At 37.3% G+C, this 25,603-nt stretch overlaps 1 protein-coding gene across 1 annotated transcript; it reads left to right on the plus strand.

The window, feature by feature from the left end:
- Positions 1–120: 120 nt before the first annotated feature.
- Positions 121–24,006, plus strand: LOC104624167 (tetratricopeptide repeat protein 33-like; the record flags this gene model as incomplete). The annotated part of the gene is made up of 2 exons (XM_010291462.1): positions 121–341; positions 23,925–24,006. Coding segments are annotated over exons 1-2 (303 nt in total), but the record flags the coding sequence as incomplete, so codon positions are not given.
- Positions 24,007–25,603: the final 1,597 nt, after the last annotated feature.

Genomic DNA, 25,603 nt, shown 5'->3' on the forward strand with positions numbered 1-25,603 from the left:
GGCAGCATGTTACATGTTTCTGGTTTAGAATCGAGATGGGTGAAGTGTATTGTTTCTCCTATGTACTTAAAAGTTAAGTTACCTAACTACTGAAAAGATGTTATTCCTCTAGTTCTACAAATGGCTTCTTTTGGGTGGAAAAGAAAGATTGGTGAGAAAGTCTCAAAAGCTACTTCTCAGCAATTTGAAGCAGAAGCTGCGGATGACAAGGATCTTGCTGATGATGATGATGCTAACTGGTTGCATGCAACTAAGAGAAGAAAGGAAATTCTCTTAGAAGACTGTGTAAAGAAAAGTAAGCAGCTGAAGGATGAAGGAGCAAATTTGGCTGAAAATAGGAGGTACTAATGTTATCTTACTCTTTTTCACTCTTACTCAGTAAGTGCTGAATGATATTTTAATCACTTCTCTATATACTAGGTAACTTGCTAGCAGCTGCGTTCACATTTTTCATACTTGAAAAGGTGATAACTTCTTTCATGCTACCTTTATTCTCTGGCACTAAACGAGTTGTTTCCTTTGATGGTGTTTGCAACTGTGAAATGAAGTCTGTATTCCATCTCATTTTTGTGTGTTCATGTAACAAAGAAATGATAGAAGGAGAGAGGTGAGAAACTGATTGGATCTGAAAGTTTAAAGGGTAAATAAGAGAAGCCACACTGTAAATAATACTGCAGCTACTCTGGTAGCTTTCTCTTCTCTTGTAGATGTGTCTCTTGTGTTATTAAGAGTAAGCTTATTTGCATGTGCACAATGCCTAGGCAAATACTGCAAAGCAGCTAATGCACAGTTAATCTGTCTAATGCTTTTGGAAGGTCAGGTTCAGGTAGCTGCTCTGAACATCTTCTGATAGCAGTACTGACTCTTGAGCCTTTGGCAACAGGATATTGCAGAGATGATTCCATCGTCCAAGTATGCTTCAAGCAGAAAGTACCTGTGGAGTAGGGGAGGGTTAGAAGAGGGAAAGAGGAACTATAAATTACATATTAACTGCATAGTTTGGCTAGATCTTCATTAGCGGGGGGAAAAAACAGTTCCAAGAATAGTCCCCTTAAATCTTCAGAGTGCTTGACATCTGAATTTCTATCCTGACTTTACTTGTATGAGCATCTCCACTTTATTCATTGTCCCAGATAAGAGATAACATTATTTTCCTGGTAGAAACAATGCCATAATAAGTCAGGATGTGCTCCTGTGCTGTTAAACTTTTTGTGTTAAGAAACTTCATCCTAGAAAAGGGTTCTCTCGGTAATATGGAGGAGACAACATCTTAGAAGTTTAAAGCAGCCAAATTTATATAAGAGAATAAACACGCTGTGTGGTCTGGTCTGATGTAAAAAATGTCTTTGAAAAGAGGCTTCTATTCAAATATTTAAATACAGTTTCCTCTTTTTACTGTTCACTTGTTCGATGTTGAGACTGCTTGGGGGGCAGTGATTCACTTACGTACACCCTTTCATGTTCCTGAGCTCTGTAATTACTGAATAAAATTTTGAAGCCTTTTAAAATTGACTTCAGATTTAAACCAAATTGAGCTAAATGAGTTTTAAGCATGCTGCCATTGTATTAATACCTTTCATGCAGTAGCTGCATAAATCAGTTATCTCAATACTAATAGCTGAAAACACAGAATACTCTAACTGAAAGTTTATTAACATAATTGTTTTTAACACTGGAAATAAATCATACTGTGATCTACAGAAAGTTAGGTCTATTCTGTCCTTTTCAGGATGTAGAGATTGTGTTTGTAAGCTTAAGAAAACAAATATTTCTAAATGTTTTCATACTATATTGGTAATCACTAATATTTGCTGTACTTATATATACTGAAGAGATTGATTTTTATTTCTGTCTTCTGTTTTACCACCTTTGCCTGCCTTGTATTTTGTTTTGGATGTTTTATATCTTTTCTCTGTGGATTTTGGTGTTCTTTTTTGATTGATTGTTTTTGTGTATTATGTAAAGTGCCGTAAATTTCTTGAACAGCAGCAAATAATATGTTGTGTATGTGGTTTAGGGAAGGGAGATAAGAACTGCTGCATATTTATTTTGAGCAGCAGGTTATTTTTTGGTGCTTTTAGTATTTTAAGTTGATTTTAGAGATTGAGTTTTCCTTTATCTGTCAGAAAACAATACAAAAGCTTAACCCATGTATAAGTAGCAGCATAAAGGTTTTTTACTTTAGCACACTCTGTACAGTTTGGGGAATTATGGTAGTATGGTGCTGTCAGGGTACATCACTTTCAGGCACATCTTACTCTTAAAAAAAAGCTTTCACATAGATTAGAGGCTAAATTCACAGTGGGAGGCTTTTATTAAACAGGTGGAATAGCTGACATACCATTACAGGGAACTTGAGGATGAAGACTGAATTGAATGTATGTTCCCTCTGGTGGAAAGTGGTTGCTGTAATTGTGTTTCAGACTTACATGGTCTATTTCTTGAATATACATTTTTAAAATCTACAGTAAGTATTTAATTATTTATATGAGTCTGCTTATCCTATTTCCTGAAATATCACAGCATAACAGTTAAAGAAAGTTTTAGGTTGGATTATTTAGCATTTAGGTAAAAGCATGGTATCCCTTGTACTGAAGAATTCAGAAGAAAAGCAAAGACTGAGCACTAGAGGGTAACTGAGGTGATATCTTAGTTGGTGTTACTTAGGGAGTGGTGAGAAGGGGATCTTGAAAGAAAACAGACTTGGGAAGAAGCAAGAGGTTAAATGAATGAACGGAAAGTAATACGTTCAGCTTCACTTCTTTCAGAAAAGAGACTCTGAGGTAAAGTGCATGGCAAAATTACTGTGATGAAAGATGAGTTTATAAGTGGGTCCATTATTACTTAGCTAGAGTAGTGATTTAAGCTTGATTAGTCCATCAGCTTATTTTTCTGGTAAGGGAAGGCAGTGATGGTGTTACACCCCCACCATGGTTTTGTTAGTCTCTGTGTATACAGTAAGTCTCTTTCTGTGGATCTGATTGACTTGTGCTTGTAAACTGAGTCTCAGTGCTTCTTGCGGGGCAGGAATAATGAATGGCTTCTTGGGGATTAGAATTTGTACAGCCTTTCTTTGCCATTGGTAAACTCAGGAGTGACATGGTGAATTGGTTTGGAGGTGGCAGCCCTCTATGGGTTTTCAGCTTTTGTGGGAGCTGCTTGGGGAGTGTTTGTACCTGTGTAATGTGTGTCCATGAATCTGTTATGTCAGGACTTGAGACACACACGGAAGAAAAATGGTGCTGAAGAGAACAGTTTCTAAATCCGTTTTTAGTCTTTTTGTGGGATGGGAAGAAAGATGGTGAGACTATTGCAAACAGGTGTTGAACTAGGCTGATTATTCTAGTGGGTCTTTTATTGTGGAAGACACGGCTTAGGAAACTCTGACCTAGAAATTTGATCAGTAGGCAGTTTTGAAGATGGCTTGTGAATGAGTGATCTCATTGTCAGAACAAAAAGAAAAGACAGATATGTGGAAGTGACACATTTGTGTGCTCTTTTGATGTGTGGGAAGGAGCAATTAAACATATACAGAGTCTTGTGGGAAACAGAATATTGTCTGTTGGTGGAAAGAATGAAGACTGTTCCAGAGGAGAAATTGGTTTTGCTTATGTGAAACTTATAATACTGGTGTTTTATCCAACCTGGATGTGCCCACAGACATTAGAATTTAAGAAAACAACAACCATAATCTAGGTTGGGTTTTTTGTGTTCGTAGTCCTACACTGTTTTAAATCCAGCACAATCCAAAAGGATAAAAGTTCATCTGCTCAGCCTTAGTATTTTGAACCCAGCAGTTTGCAATTACAGCGTATGTTGACTGGTAGGTAGGTAGTCTTTGTGGACATGATCTTAGGAACAGGTTTAGGTGAGATTAAACAACGAAGTGTAATGTCCTCAAGCATATGGCATGTAGAGAACTAACAGCAAGGAGAAGAAAAACTTCTGTCAGCCGAGTATCTTCGATATAATTGAGTTGCATATACATATAGATGGGTGTGCAGTCCCCCTGTGGTGTTTTCAAACTACAAACACTTTTGTAGCTGGTCCAGTAGGTGGAGCTAGAGTTCTTCTCAACGTACCCTGAAGGTGTGCAAAAAAATGCTCCTGTAAGTACTTCATTTTCCTTCATTTTCTTTTGCAAATAGTCACTGTTGGGTTTAAATTCTTATTGACTTGCATTTAATTTTTCAGTTTTGCTGCTCTTGCTTCTGATGATATTTATTATTCCATATTGCACTAAAAAAAACTATCTCTAAAGCTGGTACTGGTTTGGGAAGACTTTGTTTTTAAATGGAACATGCTTATGTTTTGGCTGAGCTTATAGAGATTCATCTATGTTAAAATAAATAGTTGATGTCACTTTGTCACTTGATGTGTAAATTAGACTGATTAATAAGGCTTTAGTCTCTTTCCTTTAGCTTTTGCAGCAGCAAATTAAACAAGGACAGGTCAAAGTGCTGTCAGCAGACAAAATAGGTCAATTTGCATGAAACTGTACTTTTCTAGAGAAATTAATCTTTGATAATTACTTAATTTAATTTTCTAATCTATTAAAAGGATGAACTTCTATGAAGTGTGACTTACTCAATTTTTTAGCAGTTGACACTTTTTTCCCCTATACTAATACGCCAACATCACTTCAACATGTGTAGTTTATGATTCCTTAGCTATATAAGCTGTAACTGATTATGTCTTTCTCACTAGATCCTGTAAGGTGTCAGTGTAAGTTGATAAGCACATTCCTTTAAATAAAAAGTGTGTTTAGTGTAGTGGTAAGTTAAGTGTTATAAAAAAAAATATTTACCTATTTAATTAAAATTGAAAAGCCTTTCTGTCATGTTCTTACAGCATTTATATTTGTTCAATTTACCAGTGTCTTTCAGGTTTAGATTAGGATAAGCACTTAATTACTAATGAGTTAGGAAAGCACTAAAGCAATAACACTGCTTTCAGATTATTTTGATAACACATTTTGATGCAACTAACATGACAAAGGGCAAAGATCATTGTGTTGAAATTGCCTTTCAAGTTTAGTCAATAAAAAACTGATGTTACTTGCATAATACAGTGTTAACAAAAAGGTTTCCGAGAAGATACAACTGCTATCTTTGGCAGAAATGTTTCAGCAATTTAATAGGCTGGGTTACAGTTTGGAGGAGCCTAGGAGTAGTGGGGCATATTAGAGACAAGAGGGGTCGAGGAGAACTGGCTGTTTTTTTTCCAAGTTATCTCCTCTAAGCTCAAGAGTGGTTCATCCTGATGAAGAAATCAAGAAAAGGCCGTAGGAGTCCATGTGGGTGTACAGGGAGCTCCTGGCAAAATCCAAACATAAATGGAAATGTACAAGATTTGGGAGCAGGATCATGTTGCCCAAGAGGACCTTAGACCCTGTCCGAGTATGCAAGGATGGGATGGCCAAAGCCCACCTGGAGTTGAATCAGGTGAGGGATGTGAAGGGCAACAAGAAGAGCTTCTACAGGGGTAGCAGCCGCAAAGGGAAGACTGGGAAAAATGTGGGTCCTCTGCTGAATCAGGTAGAGGATCTAGTAAAGAAGGATGCAGAACAGGCTGAGGTACTCACATGTCGTCTTTGCCTCAGTCTTTACCGATAAGGCTTGCCTTCAGGAACCCTAGGCCCATGAGACTAGAGGGACAGTCTGCAGCAAGGAAGACTTACCCTTGGTGGAGGAGGGTTAGACTATGAAATGTTTAGACAAATCTGACATACACAAATTCATGGGACCTGATGGGGTACATCCATGAGTGCTGAGGGAGCTGGTTGATGTCATCACAAAGACTCTTCAACTGCATTTGAAAGATCATGACAACTGGGGGTGGTTCTAGAAAGCATGTTGCTTCTTATCTTCATGAAGGATAAGAAAGAGGGTTCAGGGACTTACAGGCCCATCAACCTCAAATCTGTCCCTTGGAAGGTGATGAAGCAAATAATTCTGGAAATCATTTTGAAACACAGAAAGTACAAGAAGGTTATTGGGAGTGGCAGGCATTGATTCGCAAAGGGGAAATCATGCTTGGCCAACCTGATAGATTGACCAGAGGATGGCATGGACTTTCCATCCTTGTTGATACTCAGAAGCCTACTGGAGAATAACCTGAGCAACCTGCTTTAGTTGACTTTGCTTTGAGCATGATGTTTGGACTAGATCTCCAGAGGTCCATTCCAATCTTGGCTGTTCTGTAATTATACCCCATTAAAAACTACAAATACATTTAGAATACAGAAGGTAGTTCCTCAGACTTGAATTTGGCTGTACAAGTTGTTGGAATGGAACCTTTCTCAGTGAGTGGGAAACCTATTTCTGTTTCTTGCAGTTATTTTTCATTTTGTTTCACTAGTCCATATATTTTTTTGTGGAATGCTTTGGGTACAGAGAGATACAAAAAAATGGACAGTCTTTGCTCCGTCTTTTTCCCATCTCTGTCTGCTCACTGACATCATTTAAAGCACAGATGTATTTTAAAAGTTAGAAAATTAAAAGGATTTGTTCAGTAGATAATCAGGGACTCTACACATTTAGCTTTTATATCTGGCTCCTAGAATAAAATCTAAAGATCTGTTAGGCTGCTGATACAATATATCAGGAATGTTGGCTTTTCCATAAGAGCAACCTGAAAATCTTACACAGTTGGATTTTGTACTTAAGTGCAAGGGAAATCACTGGAAAATGCTTACAATGAAATGAGGAGAATGTAGTAAGTACTCCTCCTATTCCTTGTAGGCTGAAAATAACTGTTCGGTATCAGTCTTGGACGTAGTTTGCATGCCAGGTATAATTTGCTATTCCATATAGTGATTACCTCATTTTAGAGTGAATGACCAATACTAGTGTTCTCCAAATAAAATGAAAATTTTAATCTCAGTAATTAGTAGCTTTGATTAGATTGAGTGCTTTCTAAGGCCAATCATGCAAAATGCAGAGAAAATAGGTAGGCTTATCACTCTAAAAATGTATGGTACTAACACGGGCTTGATTAAAATGGTCATGACTTGTAGTCAAAATACCTGATCACTTTGTAATGTTTTTCAGTGTTTACTGTCTATTTGTGTGTATATATAACTTCCTTGCTGTGAGCTTCCTTGAGAACGCTGTACACATGATACGCTCACTAAAATGAGGCTAGGGGTGTGTAACTAACTCTTCAGTGCAGAACATGTGAGCTGAAACAGAAAAGACTCTGAACAAGTATGGACTTCTTACCTCCATTTTTTGGGAAAAGCACATGTTGCAGCTTCTGTCTTATTAGTCAGAACATTGGTTTGTTTTTCAGGCCTCATAACCTTTCTACAGAATTAAAAAAAGAGTGCAGAGAGTGTTTTACAGTGTTTAACACCCTCCTGTAAACTGCTGTTTGAGGGGACATACTAATTTTTGTCTTTAAGTTGATTTTTATTGCTAGCTTTATTTTTTTTCACTTACTGATAGAGTTGTTGTGTCCTGGTAATGCATCTAGTTGTCTCCTCACATCAAGGAAGAAGGTCTTTGCAGAATGTTTGTTTCTTTTGTTTAAATCACAGTTTATCTTTAATTTAGCTATTTTCCTTTACATCTGGCAAACATTATTTTCCCACAACTGCTTGTTATTTTGGTAAAGCAGGAATTCAGTTTTGAAATTTAATAATTTAGCGCACATTTTCCTGAGAATGTGTGTAAGAAGAAGTGTAGATTATTTAAATGGTACAATTTGAATAATTTTGAGACTATCTTTTTGTTAGTATTATTGTTACTTGAGGATACTGAATTGTGACATTGTATCCATCTGATTTGAGTGTGTGCATATTTATGTAGGTATGTATTTGTAAATAGAGACAGGAGGAATATTCATGGAACAACTGTAGACTGTGGAAGCATTTTTATATATTCACTTATATTTTCTTTAAGTAGAAAGCATAATTTAATTGATGCCTATATATCATTATGTATAACTTTAGGCACTGGTGGTGTCAGCCAAGGTAGCAGTCCGTATTTGTTCGAAGTCCCTTCGCAATGTAAGGAGAAAGAGATACTGAGACAATTCAGCTCGCTTAAGAGCTTAAATTGTAATTTGGAGGTTCCTGTTGCTCACTGTTAACCCTATAGATACATTATACACGTACTAGGGCCGTTTTGCGGTGCTTTTGTCTTCCTGAACAGGTGGTTGTGGACAAACTGGGAGAGTGCTGGCTGGCCACAGCTATGCCAAGGACCACCCTGTAAGACAGAGTAAATGCTTCTCAGGAGCCAGGGTCTGTGAGTGTGCTGGTGCAGGTACAGCCTGCGAGGCTACAGGGTGACGGAAGTCTCTGTGTAAATGCTTGAGGTTGGGTATCTAAACTTTAGGTGGGGTGAATAGGGCCTAACTGCTAATACCTGTTTGGAGATTAAGGATAATTTGTATATTATCTGTCTTTGGATTTAAGCTTAGAGGCTCTATTCCTTTTATGTATGAAATATAATTTGGAGAACTCTAGAAGTGAGAAGCTGTTGTATTCACTGGACATGTGCTATCTAGTGGGTTTTTTAAATGAACACTTCGAAAATGTGTCTGTACTTAAAAAAAGAAAACAACCTTATATTTATATATGTAGACTATATTACTGGAGTTGAAGCATGAAAAAAATGATTCAAAGTAAAAGTTTCATCTATATATTCATTTTTATGTATATATTAATATATTTAGGTAGAGGAGTCATGCTTGACAGTTACTTCTATCCTTCTAATGTATGTGAAGTTACGGGAAAATAATGAATACTTGCCTCTGATTTTTACATTTCATTAAAAAAATGTTGACTTTCTTGTTAGTAATCAGTAAGACAGGAATTGATAGTTTCTGAATTTTTAAATTGCTAGCTGCTTCTGTTGCTTCTGTTCAATTCCTAGCACTTTTCCCAGACAGCTTTTGTTTATGACCAAAGGGAATATTTGTATCTAATCCCAGAATAACCCTGTAGTGCTACTTAACGACCTATAAGGAACTACATAACATAATGTCCTGTACATAAATGATATAAAAATGCAGATATTGTTATTATTTTAATTTTTGTAACTTATTATTACAATATTTTACATTTAATTTTTATCACTCATGTGTGCTTTAAAAATTAATTAAAAAAATGTGAAAGCACATGTGCTGGTACATTTCTAGCCTTGTAGATTATACACAAGTAGAGTTAACTACTCTTTTTACCTTTTTCTACTTTATTCTTTTGATAGTCTGTGATTTTCTTTGAATCAGATGTATGTATGCCATGCAGCCTTTGAGATACTTTTCCTCACAACACTTACAAACTTTTGCTGCATATGAGGGATAATACATGTATACAGCAGAGGCACCTGGTGCATCTTCATTTCCTCTAAGTGTTCTGCTGAGATTAAGTGCTCCACTGTGAGTTCCTTTCTTAATTGTGTTTGTTTTCAGAGTTGATCTCTGAAACTGACTTAATTCCTTTTCTCTTGCATATTACTGTTACAAGCTGGCTGGGACAGGGACCATATTTTAAAATAGTAGACACAGTGGCAGGAAAACCAGCACTGTCACTGTCCTGCAGAAACCAATGTCTGCTAGCTGGTCTGTACTAGTAGATGGCAGCTAGAGATTCATGTAAATACTTTGATGCAAAAGTCTATATAGCAAGTTAAAGGACATGGTTCTGACTTGAGCTAGGAGATTTTGCCCGTAACTTCAGTTAGACATTCTGATAATGCAGCTTTTGAATGTAGAGAATTCTATTATTTATATACATAGTATAATACAATTTAGGAAAATCTAGTAATTCACATTAATAACCTAAGCAGTTTTTACAGAGACATAAAACCTGGGGCCTTTTTCCACATACTTTACTTGACAGACACTGGCAAGAGTTGGTCTACTGCAGTACTGCTTGTCACAATGTCCAGGATTCCATATATTAATGATGTTAAGTATTGCGACTTGGATACTGTAAAATATGGTAACATTTAAATTTTTTTAAAATTTGGTTTTGTGGTTTTGTTTATTGTTCAGATCTACTGTTAAATAGATCTAGTTGCTTTTACTTGAATAATAAAAACTTTGTATTTAGAAATTATTTTTTCATAATATTATTCCCCTTAATAGGGGAAGCTGCAGGGGAAGAAAATGAAGTGGTTTCCTAACTTAATAACTTTGTCCAGTTGCTCTTAAACAAAGCCTAGTTATTGATGCTGACAAAGATCATATTGCCCTCCACCCCTTTTGTTTTAACTGTCTTTATGCTTCATGGAATTTAATTTTGAAAGAGTAACTCGGTATCCCTTGTATGATCATCATGTAACATGATGTGTACCTGTTGACCCTATCTTCTAAAATTAAAATATACTGAATTTAAGGGATCATAATTGTCCGTCAGCATTGGTTTCATGAGTTTTCTAAAGAGGTAGGATACAGCAATGTGTTTTATTACAAAGATCTTGGTTTCTATACTATGTCAGCTTGTTTTCCAGTTCCCTAATTGGTGTCCTCCTCATCTCATGGCATATCATGAACATATCCTTAAACTTGAAAGAATGCTTGGCAGTAAAGGCTTAGAATGAAAACTGTTTAGGAACAAGGTCTTGCTCAGTCAGGTCTTTTGAAGGATTAGTTCAAATAGTGGGTGGGGAAAATCAAGAGGGGAGCATTCTCTTTTTTTCTTCGTGGAAATATATGATGTTATAGGACTGCTAATTGTTTAAGAGTTGACTTCACAACATTATTTACTGCCACAAGAAAAATTACTTGTAAGGGTCTTGTACACTAAAATGTCATCACCAAATTAATACTTAATTTATTGTGGATCTTGACCTTCTCTACTGCTTTTTGTTCTGTTCATTTATTTACATGGGAGTTAACTGTTTAGTCTTTTTGTAGGCAATCATATAAATTATATTAGGGCTGAGTTAATTGAAAGCAAGGGCTGATACGTATGCTATGTAGCTTTGGTTGTTTACAAGTCAGGTATCTAGTCAAAGGTTGCAGTTCCATCACTGGTTAAAGCAATTTCCGTCAGGGTCAATGTGACCCAGATCTCCGGCCCTTTCATTTCCACCCCTTTGCAATGTCACATTTTTTTGTTTTACCATGGGGGTACCCAACTGAGAGTACCAGTTCACTGGATTAGAGAAAAAGCCTAGCTGAAAAATTGCCTCTTTCTAGTTGCTGGCTCTGATCTGGTTCACAAACACTTTTGCCAAAGTAGTCAGGCAAATGGGTATTAGAATAAGTGGACAAACAGCAAGAGAAGTGGAGACAAGTTCTTTAATTTATGGGGTGTTGTTGTCTAGTTGTTGCCTGTGTGTTATTGTTACTGTATTGAACTTATAATTTGAAAAGGATGTCGGTAAATTGTATTTTCACTTGCAGGCCAGACATTTCAGTTTTTACACTTTTTAAATACTCATCTCCTTCATCTAGCTCTTCTCTCACTTTGTCACTGGACTTTGAACAAATTACTCTTAGGTAGCTGGTAGGGACCTGTAGGGACTAAGCTTACTTAGCTTAGGGACTGTACTAATGTGTATGCAGAGCAGTTATTTTCTCTAATTTTAGCAGTACATGACGGGTGGGTGCAGAGAGAGTTATAACAAGACAAAATTGTTAACTTATATGGCCATGTATTTTTGGTAAACTGTGTGACCTATATGAAATAGGTGATAGACGTTGTACATTCTTCTTAACTACAGTCGTTTGGGTGACCAGTGCATCCATCCCAGTCACAAGAGAAGAATCACAGTATTTTTAATATCAATTCTCTATTTTCTAATATAGTGTTTAAATACTGTAAGTCAAAATGTTTTAGGCAAAGAACCATACCTTCCTACCTCTGGGTGGTGCCTGGCACACTAATACCATGTAGTGATAGAGATAGTGCATACCTCCCCTCCTTTCTGAAAAACAATCATATAAATTTTGCTTTCATGGAGAACTGAAGCTTGCTATGTTGAAGCCAGTTCAAACTGATAGTTTTTATAGGCTGCCAGTCTTAGTGTGTATTAGACATGTTTTCCTGCCAGTGTCTGGAGTTATTACTGGTGTTAACAACTAAATGCCAAATCTTAAAAAAACTTTTGGTTTGTCAGCTGGTAATAGAGATCTAATGTAGTAGACTGTGGCCTAAGCTTTCTGTCTTCTGTAAAAACTAAGAAATAACAGCTAAGACAAAATGCAGTTCATAGCTGTAGTGTTTGTTTTTTTGTTTGTGGTGTTTTTTTTTTTTTTTAAGTAGGTTCTTTGGATGAGCTATATTGGTGATGAATAGTGGCTTGTATTCAGCTGGCTCCACAATTCTATTTTACTGTTAGAGGAAGACACTTGTTAAATATGTTAAATAGTATGAACTTACTGAAGGGAGTTCTGCAGCTTTGCCTGGAAGCTTTAATACAAGCTTTACTTTTCCAGGCAATTGGCTCTTGTCATGATGATAAATTCACCCTCAGTGGATTTGGATGTTGACATAAATGTTTTTAATTGTCTTTAATCTATTGAGTCAGTGAAACCCTTCTGTTTGTCAGAAGGTTAACTTTCCCTGATATTGCTCACATATAACTTATTTTCCTGGACATATTATTTGAAGTATTGCATGATCTGAAATAGAATTGTAGTTCAGTAAAGTATTTCAACTTTCAGATCAGAAAAACTCTCTGAAAACTGAATTTGATGAATATTTATTGAGACTTCAGAAAGGACTTAAATAGGGGCTAAATAAAGAAAAGGTTTGTATCAAGCATTCTGGGGAGTAGAATCACATGTTGAGATTGAAATAAAATTTTTCCAATATAGAAAATAAATTTTGTTTTAGTCATTCCTTGCAAGACTATCTTTCTCTTACTGCCAAATTGAAAAATCTGTTTGTAGAGCTCAGTATGAAGGTGGTAGGAAACTATTTGCTAAAGATGCCAGGTTTCTATAATGCATGCAGTTTCATGACTATCACATTTGTCTTGTTTAGTAAAGTAAGGACTGTGAAATTCTCCAACATCCAAACATGTACTTGAGATGTTAAAGTTTAGCTATCATGTGAAACCATTACAATATAGTGGTGTCATTCCCTCCTAAATAAAGCTCTCCTCTTTGTGTTCATGTAGCCAAATGGAGAATTATGCTGGGGAGCTGCTTGGTGTTTTAAAACAAACTGATGTTTGGACAGATCATAATTGAGATTAGACTATTTACGTGGTTTAAGAAGCAAAAGCTTTTATACTGGTGCAAAGCAGGGGCAAGAAAGTAGACTGAGGAGAGTCCAGAACAACTTTTGAAAACTCACTTAGAATGACTCTACAACTTTATATTAAGACATTTGTATTTGCCTTTCAAAAATGTGGCAGAATTCCAAGGCTTCTGTATTGTGGGTGGCATTGCATGAAAGAGCGTTCAGAAATTACTTTTTTTTAGTAGCTGATTTTTTTTGTGGGATTCAAAGTGAGAAAGGAATTCCAAGAAATACTGGAAAAAATTGTAGAAGTGTTGACATATGGAATGAAAGAAATTAATACTAAAATTAGAATAATAAATTAATTAGGACATTTTAATATTTACAGAATAAATTGCTGTCATAAAACCAAAGGAAGTTTTATGTAAGTGACTAGTATTAACAGCTGTTGCATGAAGCATTGCGTAAGTATAGGAGAAATCTTTAAGCTGGCTTTTTTTTTCTGGGTTAATTTATAGTTTTTGAATATATTTTAACTGATTATTGAGGATGCCCAAGTTATTTAGTTTTGGTCATCATATTCTGATGATAAATGGAGAGAGAGAAATTTTAATTATTGAGCAAAACTGGAAAAGGCCACCAAGATAAATCTAAAGAAAATTCATTGATGTTTTTAGAGTTTGTGGATGGTAGCTTTCATTAAATCCAGGAAAAGGATTTGTAGAGAGATAAAGCTTTTGCAAGTCAGACTTAATTATGTTTATCTAAGTGGGATCAACCTAATCTTTAAGGAGACAAGGTGGTAAGTACTGTACATTAAAGGACATATTTTATAATTGAGACAGAGATCATTTCTCCAGATGCAACACTGAGCTATTAAGCTTTGATTGCTTCCTTTTTTTTTTGTTCAGAGGAAGGCATTTTGCTGCCTTCTGGACAAAAGGCATTTTGCCTGAACAGATGCATTACAGCTGTGTGCCTCATTGCAGCAAACTAGTGTCTGTTGTCCTGTTTACTTTTCTGAAAATGTGTTGTAAATCTGTGGGTAGTTTAATGGAAAGAGAGTCCTTCCAGAACTCAAAGTGCTCTTTGTAGATGTTCACTGCTGGGTAGAGCATAGGATTTGAGTCATAAAATAAGAGGAGGAAGAATTAATTTTAGAAGTTAGGAATCGTAGGATACTGTGGACTAAATGGTTGAAGTATTCCTATCCAGTAATTAATATTGATAAAAACATCTGAAATATTAATCTTCTGTTGAGTCTTTAATGTTTTATTTTGCATCTCACGCTGTGGTGTGGGAAAAATGGAAGGAGATATTTAAAACAGTTCTTGCCGTTACTCTCTTTTGATAGGTGCTGTTGTGTGTATACAAAATCACACTGCCAACAAAAGTCATCAGCCTGAATCTATTGATTCCTGTAAGATTGCTTATCAGTAGAAAGATAGCAGCATTGTAAGTGACTAACTAACTCTGTCATGGAAATTGGAGCACAAACTTGCCTCATCTGTCCCTTTACAGAATATTTTTCTTAGTGACACTGAAGCTTACCAATCCTTGTCTCTGCAGTGCTGGTAGTGAGAGTTCCCACTCTTGTGGCTTTTATGTGTATGATTTGCATGTTAGTCATCTTGGGATTTAGAAGTGTCTGACACATTCCTTTAGTTCTAGAAGGTGACATCCAATCTCTGTACAATCTGTATATGTGTATATTATGTCCTTGTAGGTAGACTGTACTGTTTATTACACATCTGTATTTCACTTATTTCAGGAGACTTGATGGTTTTTGCTGACTAGTATTTGCATTGGTACTTAATAGTTATTTTACATCAATACTTTCTAATCGTTTCAGCTATGTGGGGAGGTTTATAGGGTGCCTGCCTAATTAGCTTATTGGTACTTTTATGAAAAATAAATTAAAATTGCCCTTCAAGTCTCAAAATGCCATAGAGAATTACATGTTTCCTCTTTCTTTATCTCTTTCTCTCTGTTTTTGTGTATAACTTCTGTCATTTTTTCCCCAGGACTCAGTTTTGGGGCTAGTCTTGTTGAATGTCTTTATCGATGATCTGGCTGAGGGGATGGAGTGCTCCCTCAATAAGTTTGCAGATGACACCAAGTTGGGTGGGAGTGTTGATCTGCTGGAGGGTAGGAAGGCTCTGCAGAGGGATCTGGACAGGCTGGATCAATGGGCTGCGGTCAATAGTATGAGATTTAACAGGGTCAAGTGCCAGGTCCTGCACTTTGGCCACAACAACCCCATGCAATGCTACAGGCTTGGGGAAGAGTGGCTGGAGACCTGGCCAGTGGAAAAGGACCTGGGGATGTTGTTGACAGCCAGCTTAATATGAGCCAGCAGTGTGCCCAGGTGGCCAAGAAGGCCAACAGCGTCCTGGCCTGTATCAGGAACAGTGTGGCCAGCAGGAGTAGGGAAGTGATTGTACCCCTGTACTTGGCGCTGGTGAGGCCGCACCTTGAATCCTGTGTTCAGTTTTGGGCCCCTCACTACAAGAAGGACGTTGAGTTGCTGGAGCGTGTCCAGAGAAGGGCAACGAAGCTGGTGAGGGGTCTGGAGCACAAGTCTTATGAGGAGCGACTGAGGGAGCTGGGGTTGTTCAGTGTGGAGAAGGGGAGGCTGAGGGGAGACCTTACCGCTCTCTACAACTACCAGAAGGGGGGTTGTGGTGAAGTGGGTGTTGGTCTTTTGTTGGTAGACGTGTACATGTACTTCAGTACATGGTTTAGTGGGCATGATGGTGTTGGGTTGACCGTTGGACTTGATGATCTTAGAGGTCCTTTCCAACCTTAATGATTCTATGATTCTGTGACATTGACATCAGCAAACATTGTAAAGAGGCCAGAAGTAATAGAGGGGAAAAAAGTGAAGGGGAATTACATTATTTAGTACAGATAACAAGAGCATGTCAACTAGGTGAAATGGAACTGCTCAGAATAGAATGTGAGCATACTATGCTTTTTGTGTATAGTATCTCCCAAATTGTTTTGCCCTGTTAATACCTTACCCTTGAGCATCATAATTTGGCAATAAGTAATTTTGAGAAAGATGGAGAAATACTGGTATCTAAATGCCAGAAACCTTTTTTGGTGCATTTTTTTTGGGTGCTGTTCACAGCTTTTGATTTCTTGCCCTCGTTTCCATGACTCTTTTCTGAGAACCAGTAGGATTATAATATGAGGTAAGAAAGAGCTGTCAGCCATCTGTGGACACATAATCAAAAGGTTAAAAGGATTAAATGCTTACTCAACTAAGAAGAAAACAGATGCTACCCGTCATTCTAGCTCTACTACTATGTTTTTAAAGGCTGTCTGAACAAATAATTCTCAAGAGTGGAATATGACCTCAAAATTGCTTCAAATACAGCATAACAGTTTTTCTTCTACATTTTTCTTCCTGTTGCTTTCAGAGGAAGTACTATTGAAAGAATTTTGAGGAAGTAAAGCTTTGTATTTAAAACTTAATTTCAGCAATAAAAATACATTTTTTTCTCTTTGGATACTTAACAGATTTTGCAATAGTTACAATATTTTACTTAAATTAATTTGCAGCTTTTGTTTAGGGTACTAAAATAGTGAATTGATTTTTACTGAAACTATACAATACTTTTTTTGCTTTGAAGCTTGGAAGGTTATGACATTCTGTTCTTATTGCTTAAATAATGAAGTAGTAGGTTCAGGAGTAATAAAGCTTGTATTCCTGTTCTTGATTTAAATTTCCATCTGTAAACCTCAGTTCTGCTCCTGTTTGTCGCTGACTATTTTGGCTTCCTACGGAGCTCTTGCCCATAAAATGACAGTCAGTGCCCCATTTGGATTATGTTATATTAAATTACAAGGCTGGGTTTTAACGAAGTACTCCACTTATGGTTGCAAAGCAGCTTCTAGACCCTGTAGAGGGTTCCTCAGGTGTTTCTTTCTTACCAGTTGTCATCTTATCTGACACTAATGTTGAACATGAAGCATTTGAAAATGGAAAAAATTTTTAGTTATATGTATATTATTAATATTTGTTTTCTTTAATGCTCTTATGTTGTACAACTACTGTGTTCATTTACTAAATGATTTCTTGTGTGAGAATATTTCTTAGTGGTGTGGAGAGTCTTCACAATTTCTGTCTTTAAGCACTCTAATGCAACTTACAGTATACGTGAATGTAACCATTATTTCCTCCCTATCAACAACGCTGTTAGCACTGCCTTTTTAAATAGAAGAATGATTGTTCTACTATGTGTTAAAGACAAACAGTTATGTTACATGACTTGCAACTATATATACTGAAGAAATACAGGTAAAAGGTTTGCCGATCTGTAAAGAAGTTCGCAAATATTGTGCACTGGTGAATTAAGATCTTTCATGGTGTATTTTTAAATACACCTCTATGTTCTGTTTCGTAATTACTTGACAGTTTTGTGTTAATAGAATACAGGTAGAGATAGCTTACTTCTTGTGACTCCTCCTTAAGTTCAAACATGTATCCGTACTGTAGTTTTAAACTTCTACACGGTAAAAATCTAAATATTTCTCACTGCAGTCTATCCATTAATATTTATATAGGTAGACAGGTATGCAGTCAGAGACAGCAGCGTCTTGTGGTTTTAATGACAAAACTAAGCCAGCAAAACCACCACTTAATTCAAGGAAGCATAATAAATTCTTCCAGTTCTCTTCCTCCACTCTGAATAATATCCTGGTGTCTAAGTTATCAACTTGTTGAGAGAATTTGTGCTATTAACTATTCTCACATTAAGATTACACCACAAAGTTCTCAGTACTGCCACAAAAAATGAAAATTAGCCTGAACTTATCAAATAAAATTACGATTATTTTGACTCTTGAGTATTTTTGTAGGATCATTTGCAAATATAATGAAATCTTTGTGATTAGCAGTGTATTTCTTTGAGCTTCTGACAGTCTTCATGATGTAATCTTACTGCAAGTAAGTAAATTCCTCTATAATATCTGATAAGTTTTATATCAAATCTGTATTTTCAGGGAAAAAGTATGAAGTAGCAGTGCAAGGTCCAGGAAGATTCTGCAGCAAAGGCAGGTTGAATTGGGGGGCCGAATATGTGCAAGAATATTAACTCATGTATACTTATGCTGTGTAACGATGTGCATTAGCTCAGTGCATGCTGGTTTACCCCGTGGTCAATTCAGTATCGTTTACCTCCTCGAAGGACAGTTACAGCAAGTTTGTGTTTATCCCCTTTACTATGGGGCAAGAACATGTATATAGTCAGGTTCCACTGAAGAATTGTCATGTACCTCTTTACTTGTGGTGATTAGTATGGCCATAACTAAATCAGCCTGTTAAATTAAAATGTTTTATTGGAAGTTTTAGTAGATAAAGTAAACCAGCCAGTTTTAACTTTCTCCCTGCATAATCAAAAGTAACACATGACACTTTATTTACCATAAACAGCTGTGCCTTTGAGCTGTGGTAATGATGATTCATTGATAGTGTCAGAATTGTCTACAATAAAAATAAGATAAAAATCGTAGAACTGCTAAGACTTCAAAAGAACATTTACTATTGTACTTCATGTGTTTAACGACCTACCAGTCTTGTGAAGGTTACCAATGAGGTTAAACATGCTGTATGGCACTAGCTATGGACAAGAATTTTCTGTGCATACATTAAGCAAACAATTTGCTTTCACCTGTTCCTGCACACTGTTCTTCTCCAGATGCTTCTATAAAGTGCCATACACCTCTCTCCCCACCCCCAGCAGAGGAAGTATTTTATTGTAAAAAAACTAGCTGGGTTAGAGGATTCTGAAGTTGTTAAACAGGAAAAAAAGCCATGTTATGTTCATTGTGCTTTATTCTTCTTAGTTTCCTCCTTCACCTGTTCTTTGAATCTTTTTTTCCCCACACAGTCCAGCCTCGCACCATCTCCCAGCTTAAAAAGGGAAGTCTATTCCTGTAATCAGCTTCTGCTTTGCTTTTCATTTCTGTTTCCTTTTCATGTACACTCTAGAATTACTGACTAGTGTTATTTTTCTCTAGCTTCCACCGAAGTCTGAATTTTACCCTACACTAGATTGAAATTGTTCTAGCTGGTGTTTCTGGTGGCCACAGACCATTCATGTTCATCCTCTGTGACATGATATGACTACTTGAGAATTAAGCATATTCTTTTTAAAATGTTGTTTTCCTTTTCCCTTCCTTAGCTCTGTCTAACCTTGTGTTTCCTCACCCTCTATAACATCTGACTGTGGAAGTATCTCTCCAAGTATCTCAGAATTTCTAGGAGTTATGTTGCCTCATCCCTTCTCCTGACACTGTACTCCTGTCCTGTGCCTCTCTCTTAAAGCCTGTCTCTTTCTTCTGAATCTGATACCATCTCATGTCTTCAGTATATTTTCAGATACTTTCAGTGTCACTTAGAGTATGCCCTGTGTCATTCTGTTCCTGAAGCATCAACTGTGGTAAGCCTGTTGGAGTAAAACTACAGGACTCTAGAGCCTGTGTGATCTGCAGTGATGATTTTTAGCATTATATATATATATGATTCAAAAACAGATCATTGTGTAACTTGAACAGGGTTTGATTTTTTTTTAACTGAGAAGCCTCCAATTAAATATTTTTTTATGGAAGTAGGAATTTGTTTTAATGATTTTGTTTGAGTTCAAGACCTTGTCTTCCCAGAAGTCATGTTGAAAAAATGAAGTGTAAGCATGAGATGTTTGTTTCAAAAGTTTAGCAAACTTCAGTAAAATGTGCCAAGTCTATATAGCTCCCAGATGGTCAGTAGCATGTCTGAAGAGAGCAGTTTTAGTACTGATGCACTGTCCATCAAATCTTCTACACTGAAGCCATCCCAAAAAATTTTTTGCCGTGAAGTGTACTATTCTACTGAAATCACTGTGGGTAGACCAAATTAAGTATACTGTATCTCTATACTCAGATAAATAGTAGTTCAGTACTTCAAAATATGATAGGCTTTTCTTAAAAATGCTTTATATTACTGGAGGTTTAGATGCTTAGTTACAATGTATATACAGATTAGAATTTTGCTGGAAATATTTTGATATTCTGTAAAATCAAGATATGCTCGTTATTAATATTCTGTAACTTCTTTACTGCTACATTAGATAAATTTTTATAGTAATCCTAGATATGTAAAAATTGGTTTACTTAAGATTATATTTTTGCTTAAGTTTTCATTTTGCCAAAGATAATTACATTACATCTTAAATTATGTATCACTGACGTTGCTGATGTCTTAATATCATGTAATCCTAGGGAACCCTAGGAAACTTTCTTTCCAACTCCTATTCAAAGCAAGATCAACTAGAGCAAGTTGCTCAGGACATTGTCCAGTTGGGTTTTGGATATTTCCAACAATGGAGATACGTTTAAACAGAATTTCCTATATTTCTGTTTGTGCCTGTTGCTTCTTGTCCTGTCACCGGGCATGACAAGTCTGGTTCCAGCTTCTTTGTTCCCTATCTCCCTTGCAAATTGGGTATTTTAACGTTATGATAAGATCCTCCCTTCTCCAGTCTGCATAGTCTCTTCTCCCTCAGCCTCTCCTTATATGACTCCAAGCCCTTAATTATCTTTGTGGCCCATTCCTGGACTCACGCCAGTACATGCATGTCTCTCTCATACTGTTCAGGCCAGAACTGGACCCAGCACTCCAGATGTGGTCTCAACAGAGCTGAAGTAGATCACCTTTCTGTCTGCTGGTGATGCTAAGGCAGCCCAGGATGCTGGCACATTGCTGGCTGGCTTGTACTCAGCTTCCCGTCCCCCAGGACCCCCGGATCTGCAAAGCTGTTTTCCAGTCAGTAGACTGCCAGCCAGCTGGAGCTTGAGATTAATTTCCACTTTGATAAATATCAGAGGTTTTTGTAGAAGGCTTATAGCATCATCGCTGGATGGATCTGCCATTTTTTGAGTCACATTCTTGTTTTTGAGACGTCATTTTTGATGCAAGTTATTTTAATTTTTGAAATGCTAGGTTTCATATCCCTTTTTCTGAAGGGACATGATTCAAATGCATGTTACTGTGCATCAGCTGTGCCATAGCATGTGTTCTGAATGTGTGCTTTTTTTCCGTATCGGGCATATGGGAAGAAGTTCAGGTAGACCTCAGTGGAACAGCATTAAGCTAAAATTCATTACTTAAATTTTGCCAGCCCTGACATGGCAACTTTTGCAACTTGGCGCATGCATACAAGCTTTTTACCTGCTAGTAACTCAACTATGTGAGCGTATTTACTTACTGAGAAAAGAAATGGGAATATCAAATGGAATCTTCATTAAATTTGTGTTACTTAAACCCAGAGCAGATGTCATACTTATATTGAAGTTTTCCTTTTCAAAATGAGTTCTCCCTTGTCATAATGGTAATGATCCTGTAGAACTCAGAAAAGATACTGAGAGAAGTAAATTGATCTATTTTTTTAATTATTTATTTAATGACACTACCCCTGTGTTAGCTCACTTATTTCAGCCAAGGTTCATGGTTTTCATAAAACATTTACTGGAACATTGACTTTACAACTGTATCTTTTATCCCCAGGCAACTTTTTCAGTAAGGCATTTGGTATTTAATACAGCATATAATCTTTTCCTTCAAGGGAATGAGGTAGAAAATTCTTTGATTAATGGACTATCTTTATAGAAAGGAATTTTTTCCTAAATTTGCATTAAGAGAGCAAGCAACATGGGCTTAGTTTCTCTTAAGAACAGTGCACTTTGTTTTTCCTGGAATGGCAATGGAAACATCTTTTTTCCTGAGCATTTAAAAAGAATAGAACAGTCATATTTTATAAGACTTTCTTCTTAAGGAAATATATACACTGAAAAGCTCAATATTTCACAGACATGTGGATATCTCCACACTGGAAACTGGTAGTCAGCAGTCAGTCTTCTTGAGCAGGTGGTTCAGCATGTGCCTACAGACAAATCGTCCTTCTCCAGCCTTCTTCCACTGTGTTCTCAGTCCTGGGAAGTGATTCTGGCATTCTGTCATCAATTCACTCGGATCGTGCTTTCTGAGGCTCATAGGTGGAGTTCAGTAACTTATTGTTCATTCACATAACACACATAGCACAGCATTTCTGTGAGTGGACAACCTTTTTTCCCTTGCACATCTTTATTCTGTTGGCAGACTGTTGACAAATTGGCAGGAAAACCCAACAGGATTTAGGGGAATGTTTGATTATATTTGGTGCTCTCTTCAGAGGTAGCATGTTCTTGCTGTGAGTTTTTATCCCAGTTACTGATGTTGTTACTGTATTTGTTCTGTCTTCCAAAATCCTCTTTTTCTAAACTTTTTTGCTACACTCACAATATTGGGCCTTGCTGAATGGCCAGGACACCACCTAACTGAGCTGAGGCCTTCTGTTACTCCTGTAGGTTTATTGTGCTATATATGTGCTAGGTCTTGAACAAGACTATAATGTTCTATACAAAAAAGTAGTTCTTGCTAACTAAATGATAGCTTAAGGCTTCTACTGACATACATAGAAAATGTGGTGATGCTTCCTTTAGCGTGAACACCTGCCCATGGGGAGTGAACTGACATATACAGCTGGTGGGTAAACTTTGAGGAAATGGAAAATTTATTGAAACATCCTGTGTTTAATTTGAGTGCTAAACATACTTGTCAGTGTCGTTTACAAACTAATAATACCTGAATCATAATGAGAGTTTGACATCAGTTGTGCTGGTTTTCCAATCCATTCTTCTATTCCAAATCAGTTCATAACTTTCTGAAGTCTTCATGTGACTGTTCTGGAAAACCTGGAGGTGTAATACAAGCCAGAGGGCTGAAAAGTGGGGAAGGGAAAAGGAAGGAAGCATGGGGAATAGGGGAAGATAAAAACTGTTTCCATATGAAGTGTGTGTGAAAATTAGTTTTCTCTATACCACATTAAACTTGCAGTGTGGGTATCTATCAAGAGCAACTGTTTCCATACCTTTGCAGTGAAATTAATATAAATATAGGAGTTCCTACACAGTTCCATAACAAAAGTGGATCTTGAAACAGATTCGGAGAACTTGTGGCACTCCACAGACTCGTTAATGCGAGGCCACCTTTAGGGCTGAAAGACTGCATCCCTGTAACAGCCTTTTATTATGCTGTTAGAGTTCTTCGGTATCGTTCAAAACCTTAGTATGCATTTCTCCAAGTTTTACATCTTTGTTCAAGGCAAAAGACCTACTTTTTATTGTGTTTGGCCAACTCTTCTGCTTTCTGGGGAGGGGCAACATATTGTGAAGCTACTGTATACCTTCCCAAAGCTGAGTGATTTCAGTATAGCTGTTTACTTTCAACTTCTTTCTTATATTTATATACCAAACTTATTCAGATGTCTAGTGTCTCACAGTACAGAAATGCAGGAGGGCACCTCCTGTTTTTCAGCCTTTTTAGACCAAAAAGACATTTTGAATTCTGACTGTAGCAAGGCATGTTGGGTTCAGATTATATTTCTTTATGCCTGACTAGGAATGATTTTGACAATGAGAGGAATTGTCAAAAGATTCAAGATTCTAGTTTTAAGTCATTGCTTTGCCTATGTTGACCTGTAAATTCACTTGAGGCCAGTTGTGCAGTAGTACTTAGCAGTCATTTGGTCAGAAGGAATAACCAGTTCCTGAAAACAGTTCAGCGTCTCTTCTAGGGAAGTAGTTAGAAAAATCATTAATACTGATGACATGCCAAGTTTAGGACAATGTCAGGATATAAATAGAAATATCTAATGTCTTTAAATATAGTGAGACTGTAATATTGTTTTAACAGGTACCGAGAGGCTATTCAGAAGTGGGATGAAGCACTTCAATTAACTCCAGAGGATGCTACGCTTTATGAGATGAAATCACAGGTAAAGCATGACAATTCTTTAATACTTTAGAAATTAAAACCAAAAACATTGTGCTAATGACAGATACTGTACACCATTTTTGTAGCTGTGTGACAGCACACTTTAGGTTTTTCATTTTTCCCAACACAACAAGGTATCTTTAAACAGGAATTAAAATAATGCTGTTATCCCAGCCAATCACAATAAACATCTTTGTTAGCATATTAATTAGGTATAATGCAGAAAAAGTAACTGAAATATTTAAAAATCTTATTGGGATAAGCAAGGAGAGCCTTACAGTCATAGATTAGCAAATTTGACCGCTAAAAATCTGTCTGCTCTTTCTAAAGAGTTAGCTTAATACTATTAACATTAAACAGGGATACTGTATGCAACACATAAGCTCCAGTCTGTTTTTGTATTAAGTATTACATAGATAAATTATAGAATCCTTGGGTTGGAAGAGACCTTTTAAGGTCATCTTGTCCAACCCCCCTGCAGTGAGCAGGGACATGTTCAACCAGACCAGGTTGCTCACAGCCCTGTCCAACCTGACCTTGAATGTTTCCTTGGAACAGGATGCCCAGGGAGGTGGTGGAGTCACCATGACTGGAAGTATTCAAAAAATGTGTGGACATGGCACTTCAGGACATGGTTTAGTGGGCATGATGGTGTTGGGTTGATGGTTGGACTTGATGATCTTGAAGGTCTTTTCCAACCTTAAGGATTCTGTGTGTGATTCCAGGGATGGGGCGTCTACCACCTCTCTGAGCAACCCATGCCAGTGTTTCACCACCCTCATTGTGAAAAATTTCTTCCTTAGATCTAGTCTAAATCTGCCCTCCTTTAGTTTAAAACCATTACCCCTTGTCCTATTGTAACAGGCCCTGCTAAAAAGTCTCTTCCCACCTCTCTTGTAAGACCCCTTGAAGTACTGAAGGATGCAAGAAGGTCTCCCCGGAGCCTTCTCTTCTCCAGGTAGAACAACCCCTGCTCTCTCAGCCTGACCTCATAGGAGAGGTTCTCCATCCCTCTGGTGATAATTGTGGCCTCCTCTGGACACACTCCAACAGGTCCATGTCTTTCCTGTGCTCAGGGCTCCAGAGCTGGATGTAGGACTTCAGCTGGTGTCACACCAGAGTGCAGTAGAGGGGCAGAATCACCTCCCTTGACCTGTTGGTCATGCTTCTTTGGATGTAGCCCAGGGTACGGTTGGCCTTCTGGGCTGTGAGTGCCCATTGCCAGCTCATGTCCAGCTTTTCATCCACCAATACCCCCAAGTCCTTTTGGGCAGGGCTGCTTTCGATGCCTTCATTCCCCAGCCCATATTGATACCGGGGGTTACCCTAACCCCGGTGCAGGACCCTGCCCTTGGCCTTGTTGAACCTCATGAAGTTCATAGGGGCCCATTCCTCAAGCTTATCCAGGACCCTCTGGAAGGCATCCCGTCCCTCAGGCATGTCAACTGCATCACTCAGCCTGGTGTCATCTGCAGACTTGCTGAGGGTGCACTTGATCCCACTGTCTGTGTCATTGTTGAAGATATTAAAGAGTACTGAAGATATTAAAGAGTACTACTAAAAAGTACAGTATGAACCCCTGAGGGACACCACTCATC

The sequence above is a fragment of the Phaethon lepturus genome, unplaced genomic scaffold (genome assembly GCF_000687285.1).
Source record: "Phaethon lepturus isolate BGI_N335 unplaced genomic scaffold, ASM68728v1 scaffold7800, whole genome shotgun sequence".
Taxonomy (NCBI): domain Eukaryota; kingdom Metazoa; phylum Chordata; class Aves; order Phaethontiformes; family Phaethontidae; genus Phaethon; species Phaethon lepturus.